Consider the following 16,915-nt stretch of genomic DNA (forward strand, 5'->3'; position numbering starts at 1 on the left):
AAACAGCCCAATGGAGACTAAACCTAGTCATTGGGCATTGGGCACTGCTTGACATGGACATGAAAACCAGTGAGGGAAGAAGTATTATCAGTGACATTTGTTTATCATAGGACCATCTTGCCCCACGGATACTACATGATAAAACTTGACACAGGTGGCACAACTGGGGGTGGGGAGAAAGATGAGCAAGGGCAAGCAGTGGATTTAATAACACTTGATTCTTTCTTAATAACCTGTGGTGCCATACAGAGTAAAATTAAAAGAGAGCCTGCCTGCTGGGCCAAAATCTAGGAAGTCTATTAACAATTTAATAATAAACAAACATGCCTTTGAGCATTACAGAGCAAATCTCCCTCCTTTGCTGGCTGAAATTAAACGAAAGGTTTCCAGGTGACACAGCATAGCTTTCAGTATAGTAGGAAAGCTAGAACCTACTTACAGATATTATTATAATCTTGTTGCTGGCATCTTTAATAATGATGATTTTTTTATACTCCCCTACCTGCCTCATTATTAACACGAATAACAATCTCTCTTATACTCCCCATCCCACCCGCACTGTCTGCCTCTTTATTAATACAATATTCCTTAATTTCCAGACTCACCTACACTGACTATTTCATTAACATCAGTTTAACTAATAATCTTCCTCACATTCCTCTACCCACTGGCACTGGCTGCCTCATTATTTCATTTATCTGCTTGCCCCCTTTGTTTCGCCAAAGCGACTGACATCCAAGCCGACCCGCCAAGCCCCTCTCCCCGTCCACAGATACATTAAAACCAAGCTGGGGGTGGGGGCGAAAGGCATTAAAAACATTCCACCCACTTCTAAATAATGAGCAAGAAATAACATTTCTTACATTCCCCTATCCTGCCTCTTTATTAGGAATGCTGATATTTCTTAAAACTTCCCATCCTATCCTGCTTCTTTATGGATTTTTTCCCCCTTATATCCCTCGACCCACCTGAACCGCTTCTCTCACTGTGACGTTCAGCGATCTATTAAACGTGTTAGCTGCTTCGTCATGCCAAACCGAGTTATAGCCAGCCAACACATAAACACATTAAAGCTAAAATTTGGGGTGTGTGTTAAAGAAATGCATTAAAAACACCCCACCTCTAAATAATTAATCATAATAACTAAATTCTCTTCTATTCCCCACCCCCACTGCTTGTCTATACTAATATACTAAGTAATATACCCCGCTCCTTTATTATTATTAATAATTATTAATTAATAATAACTAAATTCTCTTCTATTCCCCACCCACACTGCTTGTCTATACTAATATACTAAGTAATATACCCCGCTCCTTTATTATTAATAATAATTATTAATTAATAATAACTAAATTCTCTTCTATTCCCCACCCACACTGCCCATTAATATACTGTTCTCTATACTTATATACTAATTAAAATACCCCGCTACTTTATTATTAATAAATTAATTAATAATAACTAAATTATCTTCTATTCCCCACCCAGGCTGCCCATTAATATACTATTGTAAATACTCATATACCCCGCTGCTTTATTACCACCCAGGATAATACGTCATCTGCTTTATGCTCCCAGACCCACCAACACAACCCTCTGCGGGGAGACCCGCCGCTTCCGTTTCCGGGAGGGACACTGGACGGCCAAGGGGAGGATACGTCGTCCCTCCCGGAAGCGGAAGTAGTGTCACGGCGCCGTCGCCGTCGCGAGGCGTCTCCCCCTCCTTTCCCTTCCGTCGCTTTTAATCTGAGCTGCGCGCTCTCTGCCCGGCTGCTCTGTACCTGAAGCGGAAGGAAGCGTCTCCTCCCCTCTCGCGGCGGCGGCCTCCTCTCTCGGTTCTCCCGGCCCGGAAAGCGCTGGAGTACGCCGGGCTGGCCGGTACGGAGGGAGGCTCGTCTAGGTGCCTCTGGGTGCCCCTGAATGTGGGTTGGTGGCTGCTGCTGCTGCTGCTGCTCAGGGCCAAGGGTCCCGAATCCTTTAATCAGGTCCAGCCCCACAGAACCGTAGAGAAAGCGCAGAGAAATATAACCCTGCTGGCTGTGGCACACACACATGTATGCATGTCTTGACGTTCCGTGTTTTTTGTGGGTTTTTAATAATAATTTATTATTTATACCCCGCCCATATGGCTGAGTCTCCCCAGCCACTCTGGGCGGCTCCCAATCAAATGTTAAAAACAGTACAGCATTAAATATTAAAAACTTCCCTAAACAGGGCTGCCTTCAGATGTCTTTTACAGATAGGATAGCTGCTTATTTCCCTCACATCTGAAGGGAGGGCATTCCACAGGGCGGGCACCACTACCGAAAAGGGCCTCTGTCTGGTTCCCTGTAACCTCACTTCTCACAATGAGGGAACTGCCAGAAGGCCCTCGGCGCTGGATCTCAGTGTCCGGGCTGAACGATGGGGGTGGAGACGCTCCTTCAGGTATATTGGACCGAGGCAGTTTTGGTTTTTTAACCTCTTCTTCCTCCATACAGCAGCAAACATGTCCACCCCTCCCCTGGCCGGAGCAGGGATAGCCTCCGGGCCATTTTCGGGACCCCAATCCCAGGCCGCTCGGGAAGTGAACACGGCTTCGCTGTGCCGCATCGGGCAAGAGACTGTGCAGGACATTGTGCTTCGTACCATGGAGATCTTCCAGCTGTTGAGGAACATGCAGGTGGGCAGCAGTAGGTGAAGAAACCCATCTCTCTCTCTCTTCCTCACAAACAACACACATACACACCCGGTGTCTTCCCCCACCCACTTGAATGCATTCCCTGTTCTCAGCTCTTGGAATGGGGTCAAAAATAGAGGAGGAAATGCAAGCAAATTGCAAGGTGGTATGGAAAGAGTTTGGGCATGTGAAAGGGAGGAGTTGGCTCTGAGGCACTGTGTTGCCAAGTACTTGTTAAAATAAAGACAGAAACACTTTAATATTTAAAGTGTACAAAGAATGGTTCAAATTGATACAGATACAAGAACAAGACAAGCAGATAAAAGTTATAGTTGGCACTAACTGGCCTGCAGCAATGACAACAGTAGCTCTCATCAAATTCTTCTCAGGATACTTTTTTTATTCCAGTATGGAATAAATGTCCTGCGTTGCTCGCTAAATAAACTCAACACTCCCTTAGCTCTGTACACCTTGAGGATAGCAGGTACTGTTCTACTTTGGTTACTCTGAATTTTTTTAAATAGTTCAATATTTTTACTTGATACGCCAATTTATACCTAATACTTAGAAAGTACTTTTAAAAAAAATTCTTTCAGAAATGCAGAATATTTTCCCTGGGATGTATTGCTCCCTGAGATATTGTTTATATACCATCCTAGGAAAGGTTTCTGTCACCAGATTCTTTACTTGCAGAATAATATTCTTTCCTCATAATTGATTAAAAGTGGACTTGCAAAAGCCTTCAGTCCTTAGCGTACTAAAACATATGTAAATTCCACTCATTTCGGTGGGGCTCACTTCACTGTAACAAGTTTAGAACCAAAACTTCTACAGTTTTATGGAGAATATGAGCTGGAATGAAGTACCTGGCTAACTCTGTTCTGTACTTTGTTTTTTCCAGAAATCTCACGAAATTTATGTACACAATAGCTGATTCACATAGCGGATAAAATTAAATAAATGAAAACAATATTGAACTAGTTGGAACAAGTACTGCAGTTAGCATTAATGGTTGGGGGGAGGTGTTTGCAAGAAATATGCATCTCTGTAATTGTTTCGATTTTTCAGTGTAGATGAAATGTAACCATGGATTTCATTCATTCCCCCTCCAGCTTCCGAACGGTGTCACCTATCATACAGGCACATATCAAGACCGATTAGGGAAGCTTCAAGAACATCTGCGTCAGCTTGCAATACTTTTTAGGAAACTCAGATTGGTCTATGACAAATGCAATGAAAACTGTGCAGGACTTGAAACTGTTCCAATAGAGGTAAGTGGAGGAGAGGTACAGATATTTAGATCATGCTGTATATATTTCAGTAAGTCAGAAACATGGTGAGAAATCCAATTGTAACCGCTTGCTTGACAGTTGTGCAACAGGGCATCTGGTTTCTCTTCTCCTACCTTCCCCACTCCCATCCCATAGTATTTCTCCAAAACCTGTTCTAGGCAGGTCCTCCAATCTTCAGAGCAGGAGATGCTGCAGGGGGCAAGAGGAAGTTGTGTAACAAAGTGGATGCCTACTTGTGTGTCGCTGGATCTTTCCCATTCTGTGGACCACATTCTCTGGTTTCATGCTTGAACCAGTGCATTTTAGAATTCCCTTTTCTGCTTATGCCCCTTGGATGTGAAGGGAAATGTTTCATGGAGCATATTTTTAACCCTTTCGAGATCTTTCCCAGCCTGCATCTGTATTGGAATTGATTTTAAAGTGCTTTAAAGCTGTTTGATCTCTTCTTTTTATCTGTCCAAGGCTTTTTTGGAAAGAAGGGTGGGATATAAATTTAATAAATAATAATTAGTATTAAGCATTTGCACAAGAGTAGCTGTCTTCAGTTTTTAAGATGTCCAACAACAAATAAATATAATAGAAATGTGATTTTAAAAGGCTAGTATTTCTGTAATTTCATATTTATCTTGGCTGACAAGTTTTAGGGCATGCTTTTTCATTCGTGGTTCTACGAAAAGCTCTCAGTATATTTTATAGAGCATGTCTTATACAACAGCTTTGTTAACATTTGCAGCAACTCATTCCGTATGTCGAGGAGGATGGCTCGAAGCATGATGATCGAGGAGCAGCCAGCCAGCTTCTCTTTGCTAGTGAAGAGAGAAGGGAAATCATGGAAGTAAACAAGGTAATAGTTGATACGATTTGCATGCAGCAGAGTTCCTATCAGAAGCTTTCTTTACTAGTTTGCCTGTACAGCCTTAAACATACTTCTGAGTCACGGAAAAGAAATAGCGCCAGATTCAATTAAATACCTGTGGTAGTGAAAGCCAGCACAACTGTCATGCCAGCGCTGGAGGAGGAAAAAACTTAAAACATGTAGCAGAGTTTCTTTTTTTTTTATTAAATATTTATTGGTATTTTCGAAAAACACACAACAAACAAAAACAAAAAATAAACAAAATAAAAACAACACAAAAAAAACATATTCAAAACTAAACAGAAAAATAGAAAAAACACATACAGTTTCTGATACTTATTTTCCTCAACCTTGTTTCTCAGACCTCCTCACACCTCCCCTTCTTGTATTCCAATTTAAATTGTCAATTCAGCAAGTCCTTAACTTATTTCTTCACCTTAACTTAAACATTTATTCTAACATACTGTTATTTTACTTTACTTCTTTTTTCCATTTCCTCCATTTATTTTTAACAGCCTTATTTTCACTTAATTTAAAAAAAAGAAAAAAAAAACCAATTTCACCTTATTAAAATTACACATCAATACTTATACCTCATTAATTTATTCTTAAACCTTTTTCCTAAGGTCGACCAAAATTTCCCTACCACGGTTTACCCAATTTCCTTACCACTAACAAAATATAAAACAAACAAAGCAATGCAAATTATCCTTATGTACCCTTTGGATTCCCAACCTCCACCCACCCTTCTCCCGGTTCCAGTCCCCAACCAATATCCATCAGTCTTTATATTATTTATTTAGCCTGGAGATCTCAGGTCCGAGGCCCTTATGTCTCTCTCAGTTCCTTTCTGCCGGTCTCTTTGATAGACCTTGATGTTAAGCCCCAGGTCTCGGAGGGGCTCCGGCCCAACAGAATCGGTGTTGCTTCTAGCCAGTCCTCCATACTTAAAAGCAAAAGCAAAGCCTATGGGGTATTCCAACTCTTGTTTCAAATTTCTTTCAAATCCAAATGTCCCCACAGCTCCAGCTTCCACCTTCAACAAATTTATAATCCTCAGGTCTTCAGATCTCCTCAAAAGAGGATCTCTCCATTTTCCAAACTCCCAATCAAACCAGGCATTCCGCATCCAGTTTTTATTGTCCTTTTTTATCATCATGTCAGGCCTCATATTGTAGCTCTCCTTTGACTCCTGCAAACCTCCATCTCCTCCTTCGTTTTCTTCAAAAAGAACATATTGCTCCATCGTGTCTACGCTTTCGGTTTCATTTATTTGTTCAGTTGAATAGGCTTCCTGTTTCAAATCCTTATCAGGCTCCAAGCTGTTGTTTACTGTCCAGTGTAATAGCGATACCTCTGTAGACAAAGCATCGTACTCCTCTTGTAAGTTTCCCAAGAGAACAAGTGCTCTGTCCAATTCTGCTTGGAATTTAGACACTCCAGCCATTTTTGTAATGTAGTATCCTTGTTACCCCTCTAGGGGGATTTAATTCCTTGATCTTCCTTTCAGCTCAAAAACCAAAAGTCCAGTTATTTTGTATCAACCTTATTTTCAACAAGTTATCCCGAATAAACCAGCAAAAACAGCAGAAACAATGTTCTCTTTTTCCAGCTGACAACTAGCTGACTAGCAGCTCACTTGACAGCTGTCAAAATCTTCCATGCAACAGGCTTTCTCATCGGACGTTCCCGGGTCTAGGGGGGGTGTAGTTTCAGCTCCCAAAATTCTTTTTATCCTCCAGAATATCTTCTTATAATGTCCAGACCGTGAGGTCAGGATCTTTTGTTAAAAAAAAAAAAAAAAAAAGCAAGAAACAGATTCTCTCGACCTTAGCTGCCCAGTCCTTTGCTTTAAGTTGTTTACAAAGAGGGGGGGTGGACTTCCTTTTTAGCCCCTTCCCGCTTGTTCCAAATCCAAGATAAGAAATTTTTTAAAGTTCCAATCTCCGTATTACTCACGGGTTGATGTTTTAGGATCCAATCAATCTTAGAAGAAGTTGGCGCTCTCTGTCAATGGCTTGCGGCTTCACTCCGTAGACGAGGGAGTACTCTCAGCACCACGCCTTACCCTGCCTCCGTTCCGAAGCCTTTAAAAAGGCTCCGTCGCGGATTGGGGGGGCGCAAATGGTGCCCGCCGAGTCTCTGTGTTCACAGGCATCCGCGCCTGTGATTTTAAGGGTCCCCGCTTCGCCGCAGCGGCCAGACCCAGACGCTACGGAGCCGATTCCCTCCGGAGCTCGGAGGGAATCTGCCATTAAACAGTGGCACCAACCCGGAAGTTCAACATGTAGCAGAGTTTCCAAAAAATAGACCAGAGGCAATTGTACTTCATCCAGCAGAGCTTTACTGGTACTAAAGGCAAATGAGAATAAATGGTCACAAATCTAAAACGTTCAGGATTGGCACAGTCCATAAAAATCCAGTTGCAGCACTTACAATAAAACTTACAAACTAATAATAATACTAAACCTTAACACTATAGTATACAGAAATAGAATATAAGAACAAAGAGAGATAGAAGAGAAAATGAGTGAAACCTAGGCTCCTCCTGGCCCTATTATTATCGTCAGTGTGACCTTGGCAGAAAGATAACAGTAGCCATCTGTACTCAGCTCCCCAGAGAAATAACCCAAACATCAGAAACCTCCTTCCTGTTTCTTTTACATAGTAATAAAACTTCTTTCACAAAGAGAAGAAACCTTCTAGAACCCTCTTGAACTAACCAGAATAGGAAAGATCTCTACAGACCAGATCAATACTTTCTGTGCTAAGAAATGCAAACTGACAGCAACAAGCCCAGCTAGTACATTGGAGCTTCCCCACTCTCCTCCCCCTGCACCCCCCATTGGCTTGTGGTCAGAAGAACCCCCAGAACAGCATGTGGGGAGTGGGGAGGGAGAAGAGGGGAGATTGCTCCGTCAGTACAAGCATTTCTGCTTGCCAGACAGAACAGTTCACTTAATGCAACATTGAATTCTATCCACAGGTTTACAGTTAATGCTCATCCTACTCGGAGTAGGCCCGTTGGAATTGATGAACATAACGTAGTTATGCTCATTAACGCCAATGGATCTACTCTGAGTAAGTCTTGCACTGGATACAACCCATGGGGTGGTATTTGCTAGTCCTACAGAATATAGGCCCATTGAAGTTGTTGTTGTTTATTGAATTTATATACTGCCTTATACCTGGAGGTCTCAGTTAATAAGTTTAATTTATTAATAAGCTAATAAACATGACCAACTTAGGCCTGCTAATTTTCAGTGGTTTTACTCACAGTAAAACTTAATTGAATGCCGCCCATAATCTTAACAAATTACTCTGTTGTTGTTGTTTTTGTTTTAACCAATCTGTTGCTCATCACTGTCTCCTTGCTCCAGATAGCTGTGATTTTGTCTTGTGTAGAAAAAATTGCATCAGTCCTTCTTTTCTGGCATTGTAGCCTATTTGATAGGAACGTTGTAGTTGAATGTTTGCCTGTGGGACAAAAGCTGAGCTGTCACCAGCAACTCTAATTGTGTCCCTTGCCTAACCTGTCATGTTAGTTTTCTGAAGGACACATTCTCATTCCTATATATAGTTATTTCGTTTAATATCTAGAGGCTGAGAAGCAGCTACTTTAGGAAGGGCACATATGCTTCTTAAAAATGGCGAATAACAATATCTGCAGTTGGACATACAGAAGATCTGTGTTTGTCAAGGATGCTTTAGTTGAGATTCCTGCATTTCAGGGGGTTGGACCAGATCACCCGAAGGATCCCTTCCAACTCTATGATTCTGTGTTCCTGGAACATTGGGCCACTTCTTGCAATCCAAAGACTTATGTCCAGGCTGCAGGCAACCATATTCAAGCTTTTGGCTGGGAGGGTGCAGTCTTTATCACAGGTTCCTGGAAGTTAGCTGCTGAAACTGGAAGCATGAGCCTCAAACACATACTGTGTTAGCCAAGCAAAGGCCAGACCAATCCAGGGACTTGGCAATCACACAGGCAGATGGTGTGCAAAAGGGTGTTTTTTGAGATGGTCCTTCTATGAACTTGGGAGTCTGCTGGAACATTCTTTACAGCCTGGTTCTACCATTGGGAGGTAAACAGTGATAGTCAGAAGTATTGGCGGTTGCGTAGGGCTTCTAGGTCCTTGCCCAGGACTGTCCTTTTAGCTTTAAATTCCCTTCCTATACTGCCCTCCTTGCTCATCCTTCTTTCCCTCCTGCTTTTGTCTGAAAAAACCTTTATTCCATCCCCACAAGCGAGTAGGGATGGAATAAAGGTTTTTTTCAGACAAAAGCAGGAGGGAAAGAAGGATGAGCAAGGAGGGCAGTATAGGAAGGGAATCAGAGCAGCTAGCCTCTCTCAATGGTGTGGAGCATTTAATATTACATGCACAACCTCTGGGTGGGCAATTGGCATCCCTATTGGGGGACAGCCTTCCTTCCATAAGGAAGAACAACACAAGGTCAGTGGCATTTGTTCACCAGTGACAATTGCTCCATGCTTATATTAGTAAGTAGTTGTTAACAGCATTTTAAGTGTTGCCTAATGCAAAATGCTTCTAGGCAGCGTACAGTTAAAATAAAAATTTGCAATACCACAAATAGAATTTTAAAATTGCATGCATAAGAAAGCATCCTACCAGTCGTTCCCATGATCCGTTGACCTGAGACTCCTTTGTTTTAATGAGACTGCTTTCTTGCATATTTTAATTATGGGTGTTTATATTTTAATGCTTTCGCAATTGGTTTTTATGCTTGTAAACTGCTTAGAAGCATATCTGGGCATTAAATAGCATTTAATTTAATAAGTAAATAATAAAACAAACATCAATAACAAAATCTCAGTTTAAACAAAGTCTGTAATAAGACACACAGAATTTTCCTTAAGGAAGCAGCAGTCCCAATAAGCCATATTCAACACTGGCTAGGAGAAGATGTTAAAACCCCCAAAACACTAAAACAACTACTATGGATACTAAACATCTGGAAACAGCTGAAGAACCTGGGAGTAGGGGAAGCCTTTGCATGGTGGCAAAAAAAATATTGTAATGTGGGTGCCAGGTGAGTTTCCCTGGGGCTCGTTTCAAAGGCTGGCGGGAGTCCACCACTGAGAATACTTCTTTTGTTGCCACTCTCCGAATTTCAGCAGAAGGAGGCACCTAGAAAAGGGTCTCTATAGATTACTTTAAAAGGGACGCGGGTGGCACTGTGGTTTAAACCACAGAGCCTAGGGCTTGCCGATTGAATCCCCGCGACGGGGTGAGCTCCTGTTGCTCGGTCCCTGCTCCTGCCAACCTAGCAGTTAGAAAGCACATCAAAGTGCAAGTAGATAAATAGGTACCACTCCAGCGGGAAGGTAAACGGCGTTTCCGTGCCACATGACCTGGAAAACTGTCTGCAAATGTCTGCTCCCTTGGCCAGTAAAGCGAGATGAGCGCTGCAGCCCCAGAGTCATTCACGACTGGACTTAACTGTCAGGGGTCCTTTTCATTTACCTTTTAAGATTACCTTACTGTTTGGTGGGGCACATATAGGAAGAGGCATGGAAAGAGTTGTTCCTTCAGGTCGTGGGGCCACAAGACATGTAAGGCTTTACAGGTTAAGACCAGCTTTTAGAAAATGCACAGGCTGTAACTACACTATGAATCCAGTGGATAGCTCAGTTGGTTAGCTGATAACACCAAGGTTGCAGGTTCGATCCCCATGTGGGACAGCTGCATATCCCTTGCACTGCAGGGGTTTGGACTCGATATTCCTCAGGGTCCCTTCCAACTCTACAATTCTATTATTATTCTATGAAATCTAGTAATAATTGCAGTGGTTCATTCTGCATGCGCTCTTGTTGGGCATTTGACACAGCTGGTATTAACAGCAACTTTAATAAAAGGATGGGTTATATGAAGAAGCCAAGTGATTTCATAGAAACCTTCAGTGTTTACTGTACCTATGGCTGAAAAAATGAAAGCAACAAGCGCAAAACAATTCACCTGTCCTTTTTGGCAAAAGGTTGGGAGAAGAAAAGATGGAACCCTTTATAGGGTTCTACTCTCAAGGACACCTTAAAAAGGGAGGGCGGGAGGAAGATTGTCAAGACAACTCAGATTTATTGCCTCCCACAGCACACATATTCCCTCACCCCTTTGCTCTAAAAATTTGCTGCAGGGGCTTTATCCCAAGTTGCAATATCTGAATTGTAACTAATCCTAGTGATTAGAAAGAGCCTTTCCAACAGATATGAAGGCACAGAAGTCCTTTGAACATTTGAAGCCAAGTCAGGACGAACTTGGGTGCATAGCTGTGAAGGCATCCTTTCTGTAAGTAGATGTTCCATCCAGTGCCTTGTCTTATACAGCTGCAGTTTCTGGTATGGGGAAAATGATAATGTTGGAGAGAGAGAGAAAGAAATTTGTAGAATGCTGGATGTAGGCTTTCATGTGAGATGGGGAGCTAGTACTTTAATACACTGTTGGAAATTGGAAATAGGAACCAGAGATTAAAAGCTCAGTAAAAACAACTTATATTTAATGCTATCACTGATGTACAAGTGGGATGCAAGGGCTCAGGGATGGCTGGCTGGCTCAGCAGCAACAACACTGGAGGGTGATGGTGAAGAACAGACTGCTCACGAGTCAACAGAATGACAGTGGCGCAAAAGGTCACTGCTGACAAACAGAAAAAGGATTCAAAGCAGAGCTGCAGGAAAGGCAAAGGGACTTGAATGCCAACTATTTGAGGACAGGCTAAAGGCGTGATCCAGCATCTGCTTCCCTGTGTTGGCCGTGATGGCATCCTCTTAAGGCGCTTCAGCTGTGTTTGAGGGGAGTTCTTGAGGACTTGCTAATTCATCAAGGCATTTACTATACCCACTGAATCTTCAAGTACTAACGGTCAGGATCCCCAACTAAAATGATTTAGTTAAGAGCCTGGATGAGAAGCTGGGAGCATTCTGCCCTGTGATCAATCACCATTCCCCTGCAGTTTACAAAGCGAGGCCTGTTTCCCAGACGCAAGTGCTGCCTTGCCAAGGATTTGCTGCTATAGCTGCGTTTGTACCGCTACAAGCAAATAGACGAACTGTGCAAAGCAGTTGGTTCCCTTCAGTCCTCTGGTCTGTAACGATGGGGCATGTGCTATGGTGGATCTCTTTTTCAAACGGAGGATGTGCAAGTGAGTTGAGTTCTGTGGCAGTTCCTGATCAGGTTACTGTTCAGCGGTTTGTGTGGGACAACTTGTATGCCCATCCAGACTCTAGTTCATTGCCAGGCGTTTGGTATGTGTGGTTTGCAGAATTTAGCGTTGCATGAGTGTAAAGAACTTCTTCCGGTGCTGTGACTAAGGGCAGTTTTGCGCTTTCTCGTGCAGTGGAATAGTGATAATACTGAATCAGACTTTTTGGTCACCTAGCCCAGTGTTTTCTGTTATTGACTTGTAGTCCATGGACTAAGGCAGAGGTTTCTCCTAGGCCTGTTTTACCAGCAACATTTCAGCTAGAGATGCCAGGGACTGGACTGTCTGTCTTGCTGTCTGGAACACTTCAGAGCGCCATAGGAAGCTGCCTTAGACCAATTGGTCCATATAGCTCATTATTATTGTGATGGGATGTTGAGCTGCTTGTGCGTAAAGTTCCTAGTCCCTCAGTGTTTGGCTAAGTTCACAAACCACTGTCTGTAACGGAGCTCCATAAGCATGGCTCCGTCAGTCGCTGGCAGAATCCGACAGTGGGCGTTTACGGAATTTCTACCAGCATAACAGCTCCTTAACGGAAACACGTCTTCTGGACTCTCTACGTGACAGTTTCCGGCGAGGAGTGGGTGTCCCTATAGGAGGTCCTGAAACCTCCTCGCTGTTCTCGCTGGAATTGTCTCTGAGCCATTCTTCAGACTCGCTTTCCCTTGGAGCTCTTTCTCTCCCCCTGCTGGTTCCCTCCTCCGCTGATAAGTCTCTCTCAACCTCTGGGAGCCCTTGCACCACCGGTTCTTCCGATGACAGTTCCCTGACAATTATCTACAATGACTGGCAGCGACGCTCCAGGATTCCAGACATGGGACATTCCGAGCCCTACCTGGAGATGACAGGGATTGAGCCTGTGACCTTCGACATGCAAGGCAGATGCTCTGCCATTCAATTGTGGCTCTTCAAAGCTGTTTAGCCCAATAACCTAAATATAGTCCTCCCTTTGGGGGATGAAACCGCTCGCCTCTTTCCTCCTAGGTAGAGAATCCCCTGTCCTTGGATCCTCAAGCAACGGCGTGTCTTCTAATCCACTTCCCTGATGCTCAGTTTGAGAATGAGAACTCAGCTAGGTGCCATTTTCCTTTGGGTACATTCTGTATATTTGGCAAATCAGAAGCAGCTGTGAGATACATATATATAATGAACCAGCCAGTTTTGCACAAAGGGCTTGAAGCTTCCTTTTTCTTTTTAAAGCATGTGGTATTGGGTGTAACCTGTAATATGGAATATGCTTGAAATGCATCCAGTGTGGCCTTGGCAGCATCAGTAGCAGCTATGGAGTGCACTGCAGTGCTCAGAAGTGTTTTCTCCACACTGTGTGAACTGTGTTGAGTGTTCCAAAAAAATTAAAAAGCGTTGGAAGTTTAAAAGTCACAGCATGGTGGAGAGTTCTTTTTTACAGTCCAGAGAAAATCCCAGAGAGGTATTTTGGAGGCAAAGCCGTGCAGCATGTAGCACTCAGATCTGAAGCGTTGCACCCTGGGAAGCACATTCATCATCCGCAATGTCCCTGAGTTGGCATGGCTCCTATCTTCTACAGCAAATCCACATTGCGCTTGCTAACATAGGAGGCAAAATGCTATTCAGCCAAACCAAGTTGAACTTTATTAGATTCTGGCTGAATAAAAAAAATGGCTCCAGGAGGGGGGAAAATGAGGATTAAATTCTTTATGTCAAAAGGCCTAAGTGACATCACACTGTGAAACAGAAATTGCAAACGCCTCTGTACATACTTGGCGTTCAGTCACCATGAATGTATAGGCAGAGCAATAATTCCTCCTCTTGGCAACACTGAAAGCTCTTTGATAAGCCTTTCACAGCCATGTAAAATACAGCTTTGGAGCAACTTTTTAAATTCATGGCAACACCAAGTTATATGCTAGGTTTGCACAAACTGGTGGCTATCAGCTAAAACAATAGGCAAGTTCAGGTGCAAGTTCCTTGTGTTATCAGTGAAGGCACTGGTGGGCAGAATTGGGAGTGCATTATCATATAAGTACAAGGCTAAGATTTATTTGTGGACCTCTTGGAGCTTAATAGAATTCAGCACTATTAGACGTTTTCGCTCAAGGGGATTCGTTTCAGCTGTAAATCAAGCTCAAAGTGTATTGGCAAAGCTATTCGGCAAGCTGGCACGGCTCTTTCTCCATGGCTCCACTCACCACTAGCAATCTTCCCAATGCCTGAACATTATTCCTATGCAGTGTACATTAGCTTCATATCGAAAGACCTGCTCCTCTGGAATCTGGACCCAGGTCTGCTTGCTAATATGGAAATACAATATTGCAAGAAGAATGAGGTGCGTGTTGCCCTTTTCCAATGGCTTTTCATGGAAATGGCCTTGTCCGCAGAAGGAAGATGGGGAAGGATGCGCCAAAAGAGAATGTTCCTATAATGAAATCTCCCCCAACCTGGTGTTCTCCACATGTCTTGGACTAGAACACCCATCGGCCCCATTCAGTATAGCCAACTGTCCAGGATGATGAGTGTTGTAATCCAAAACATCCAGATGACAGCAGGTTGGGAGAATCCACTACAGTGTGCCCTGACTAACTGCTATTTTCTGTCAACATCTGTCATTAATCTAGGGCCTTCCACCTTGATGTGCTTCTTGTCTTGCCAAATGCAAGGTGGTTCTTTTAAAATGAGATTCAGAAGTTATACAAAACACAAGTGAGTGAGAAGATTAAAGGTTTTATTCTAGACAGCAAGCAATAGATACATACCAAGCAAGCACTTCAGTCTGCCACTTGGAAGCCCTCAAGAAGCAGCGAAGTGACTCCCCCAGGTAGCCTCAGTTTGCACGGCCCCGCGGCCGATCAGTCTGTGCACGAGCTTCTCCAACACTCTGCCCACAACCATCCAATTTATAGATAGCTAGCCTGTGTGGCTTGCCCAGCGGGCTGTGTGCAGATCATTCATTAGCCACCCCCCTCCCAGGGCCTCACTTTCTCAAAAAAATGTCCAACATCAAAGAAGGTACCCAGCGCTATCACTTCCTCCCATCTGATTAGGACATTAAAGGCTGTTCCCATGCCATCAAATAACTTAATAAGAGACAGGGAGGGGGAAGGAACAGGGGACAGGAAGGGTAACCATGTCAGATCGCTAACACCTTGATATACAATTGCCCATACGCTTCTTTGGCACTCAGTACAGGCACGTCTTGTTTTGCATGTGTTTGTGCATACGCCCTCCATTTTTGGACCCAGAAGGGGGCAGGATGGGCTTATGCGCACGATGACTCGGAATGCAACCCCCGCGGCAAATAGGGGGTTTCCTGTAGTAGACCTCTGTGCTGCCCTACGCCCTGCCACCCCCCCCAATTTAAATTCAGAATACGTAACCTGACTAGACGCCAGTGTTGACAAACTTTTTCTTTCCGCAGAAACTGAAACAGAAGAATCAACAGCTGAAGCAAATTATGGATCAATTACGGAATCTCATTTGGGACATAAATGCCATGTTGGCAATGAGAAACTGAAATATGCTTTCTCTCTTTCTCATTATGGCAGCTGATACTATTTGTTGGGCAGGGAAATAAGTATTTTCTGAAAACATAATCCTTTATTCCTCTGCTATTTTCCCCTCCAGTAGTACACAGTATTTCCAAAATACCCAAACTTCTGTACAGCCAATGTGTATAAAAATGAGTGTTCTATACAATATTTGCAACCTGTTTGTTAATATTTTTATTATGAATGCTGAAAGAGTTTTTATTAAATGAATGAATTCTGTATAAAATTAAGCTTTATTTTTCAGGCCAGGGTGGACAGCTTGTGTGGATTATTTGGCAACCCACTATTTTACCCTGAATGGCTGGGGCTCTTTTTCAAGGTAAAACCCAAAGAACAGCCGTGTAGAAAGAGAATAGATCTTTGTTCTCGGCTGAAACCATCCACACAGTTTAGGTTTTGTTGCACAAAAATGTAATAAAATACTGCAACCACACCTTTTTCATTGCTCCCTTTTCTTAGCAATTAAACCCAAGGCAGCTGCAACCTGTTCATCAGTAGTACAAACGCAATGCTAATGACTGAAAAGATCCAAAACTCTTAAGAGAAGCTGGACGAAAATATCAAAAGCTGGTTTAGGAGACCAGTTTTATTTTCATGGCTCAATAGATTTTGAACTTTGCAGCTCTACATTTTTCTTGAAAAAGGCTCCCCCTCATGATTTCTGAATGTACCAAATTCCACATGGGTGGTCAAGTTGGTCTACTGCAACAAAAACACCAGGAGCTGTCACATGTTAAATTTAAACAAGATTTATTGCTGCTTAATCTTTTTATGGGCTGGAGTCTATGCTATCAGATGCATGACGCACACTCAAAATCACATACCGTCATAAATCTGTAAGTTTTGAGATGGTATCAGGCTCTTGGTTTCGGAATGTACTTTGAGAAAAAGGCTCTATTATTTAAAAATAACTGAGACTTCATCAAGAAAATACACAGTCTACATACCTCTTGCCATTTCTGTTCTTGCGTGGGTCGTAGATTGATGCAGGTCTGTCTTTGTTTTTGGATTCTTGACAGAAGGCTTCCTTTTTTATTTAATTATTTTTGCCAGTTAATTTGTGTTAGTTTTTCCAAATTTTTAACAAATTCTAATTTACCACTAATTTCAAAGCTGACTTTCCACTTTCCTTTCATGGTGCTTCTTTTCCATCCCTCCTTTGCTGCTCACAGTAAAATACTTTTTCCGAATTCCTAATACTTTTCCCATCCATTCCTATATTTCCATTGACTGTGTGAAGGATTCCTTTTTAAAGACAGTTAAATCAATACAGGTGGGAATCTGCTAAGACCCACTGCAAATTGCTGGACTACAACCCCCACCATCCATGACCATTGGCCATGTTGGCTGGAGATGATGGGGG

At 42.8% G+C, this 16,915-nt stretch overlaps 1 protein-coding gene across 4 annotated transcripts; it reads left to right on the forward strand.

The window, feature by feature from the left end:
* The first annotated feature begins 1,690 nt into the window (after positions 1 to 1,690).
* Positions 1,691 to 15,985, forward strand: MED30 (mediator complex subunit 30). 4 transcript variants are annotated; one of them, XM_083622355.1, is made up of 5 exons: positions 1,691 to 2,057; positions 2,484 to 2,665; positions 3,775 to 3,933; positions 4,688 to 4,798; positions 15,423 to 15,985. In XM_083622355.1, the coding sequence occupies exons 2-5, from the start codon at positions 2,492 to 2,494 to the stop codon at positions 15,516 to 15,518; spliced, it is 540 nt and encodes a 179-aa protein (XP_083478481.1). In that variant the 5' UTR covers positions 1,691 to 2,057; positions 2,484 to 2,491; the 3' UTR covers positions 15,519 to 15,985. The 4 variants fall into 4 exon arrangements, with proteins under 4 accessions (XP_083478481.1, XP_083478479.1, XP_083478482.1 ...); XM_083622353.1 differs by having other exon boundaries at positions 1,691 to 1,881; XM_083622356.1 differs by lacking the exon at positions 15,423 to 15,985 and adding an exon at positions 14,623 to 15,416 and having other exon boundaries at positions 1,713 to 1,881.
* The last annotated feature ends 930 nt before the right edge of the window (positions 15,986 to 16,915 follow it).

The sequence above is a fragment of the Podarcis filfolensis genome (genome assembly GCF_964270895.1).
Source record: "Podarcis filfolensis genome assembly, chromosome: 7".
Taxonomy (NCBI): domain Eukaryota; kingdom Metazoa; phylum Chordata; class Lepidosauria; order Squamata; family Lacertidae; genus Podarcis; species Podarcis filfolensis.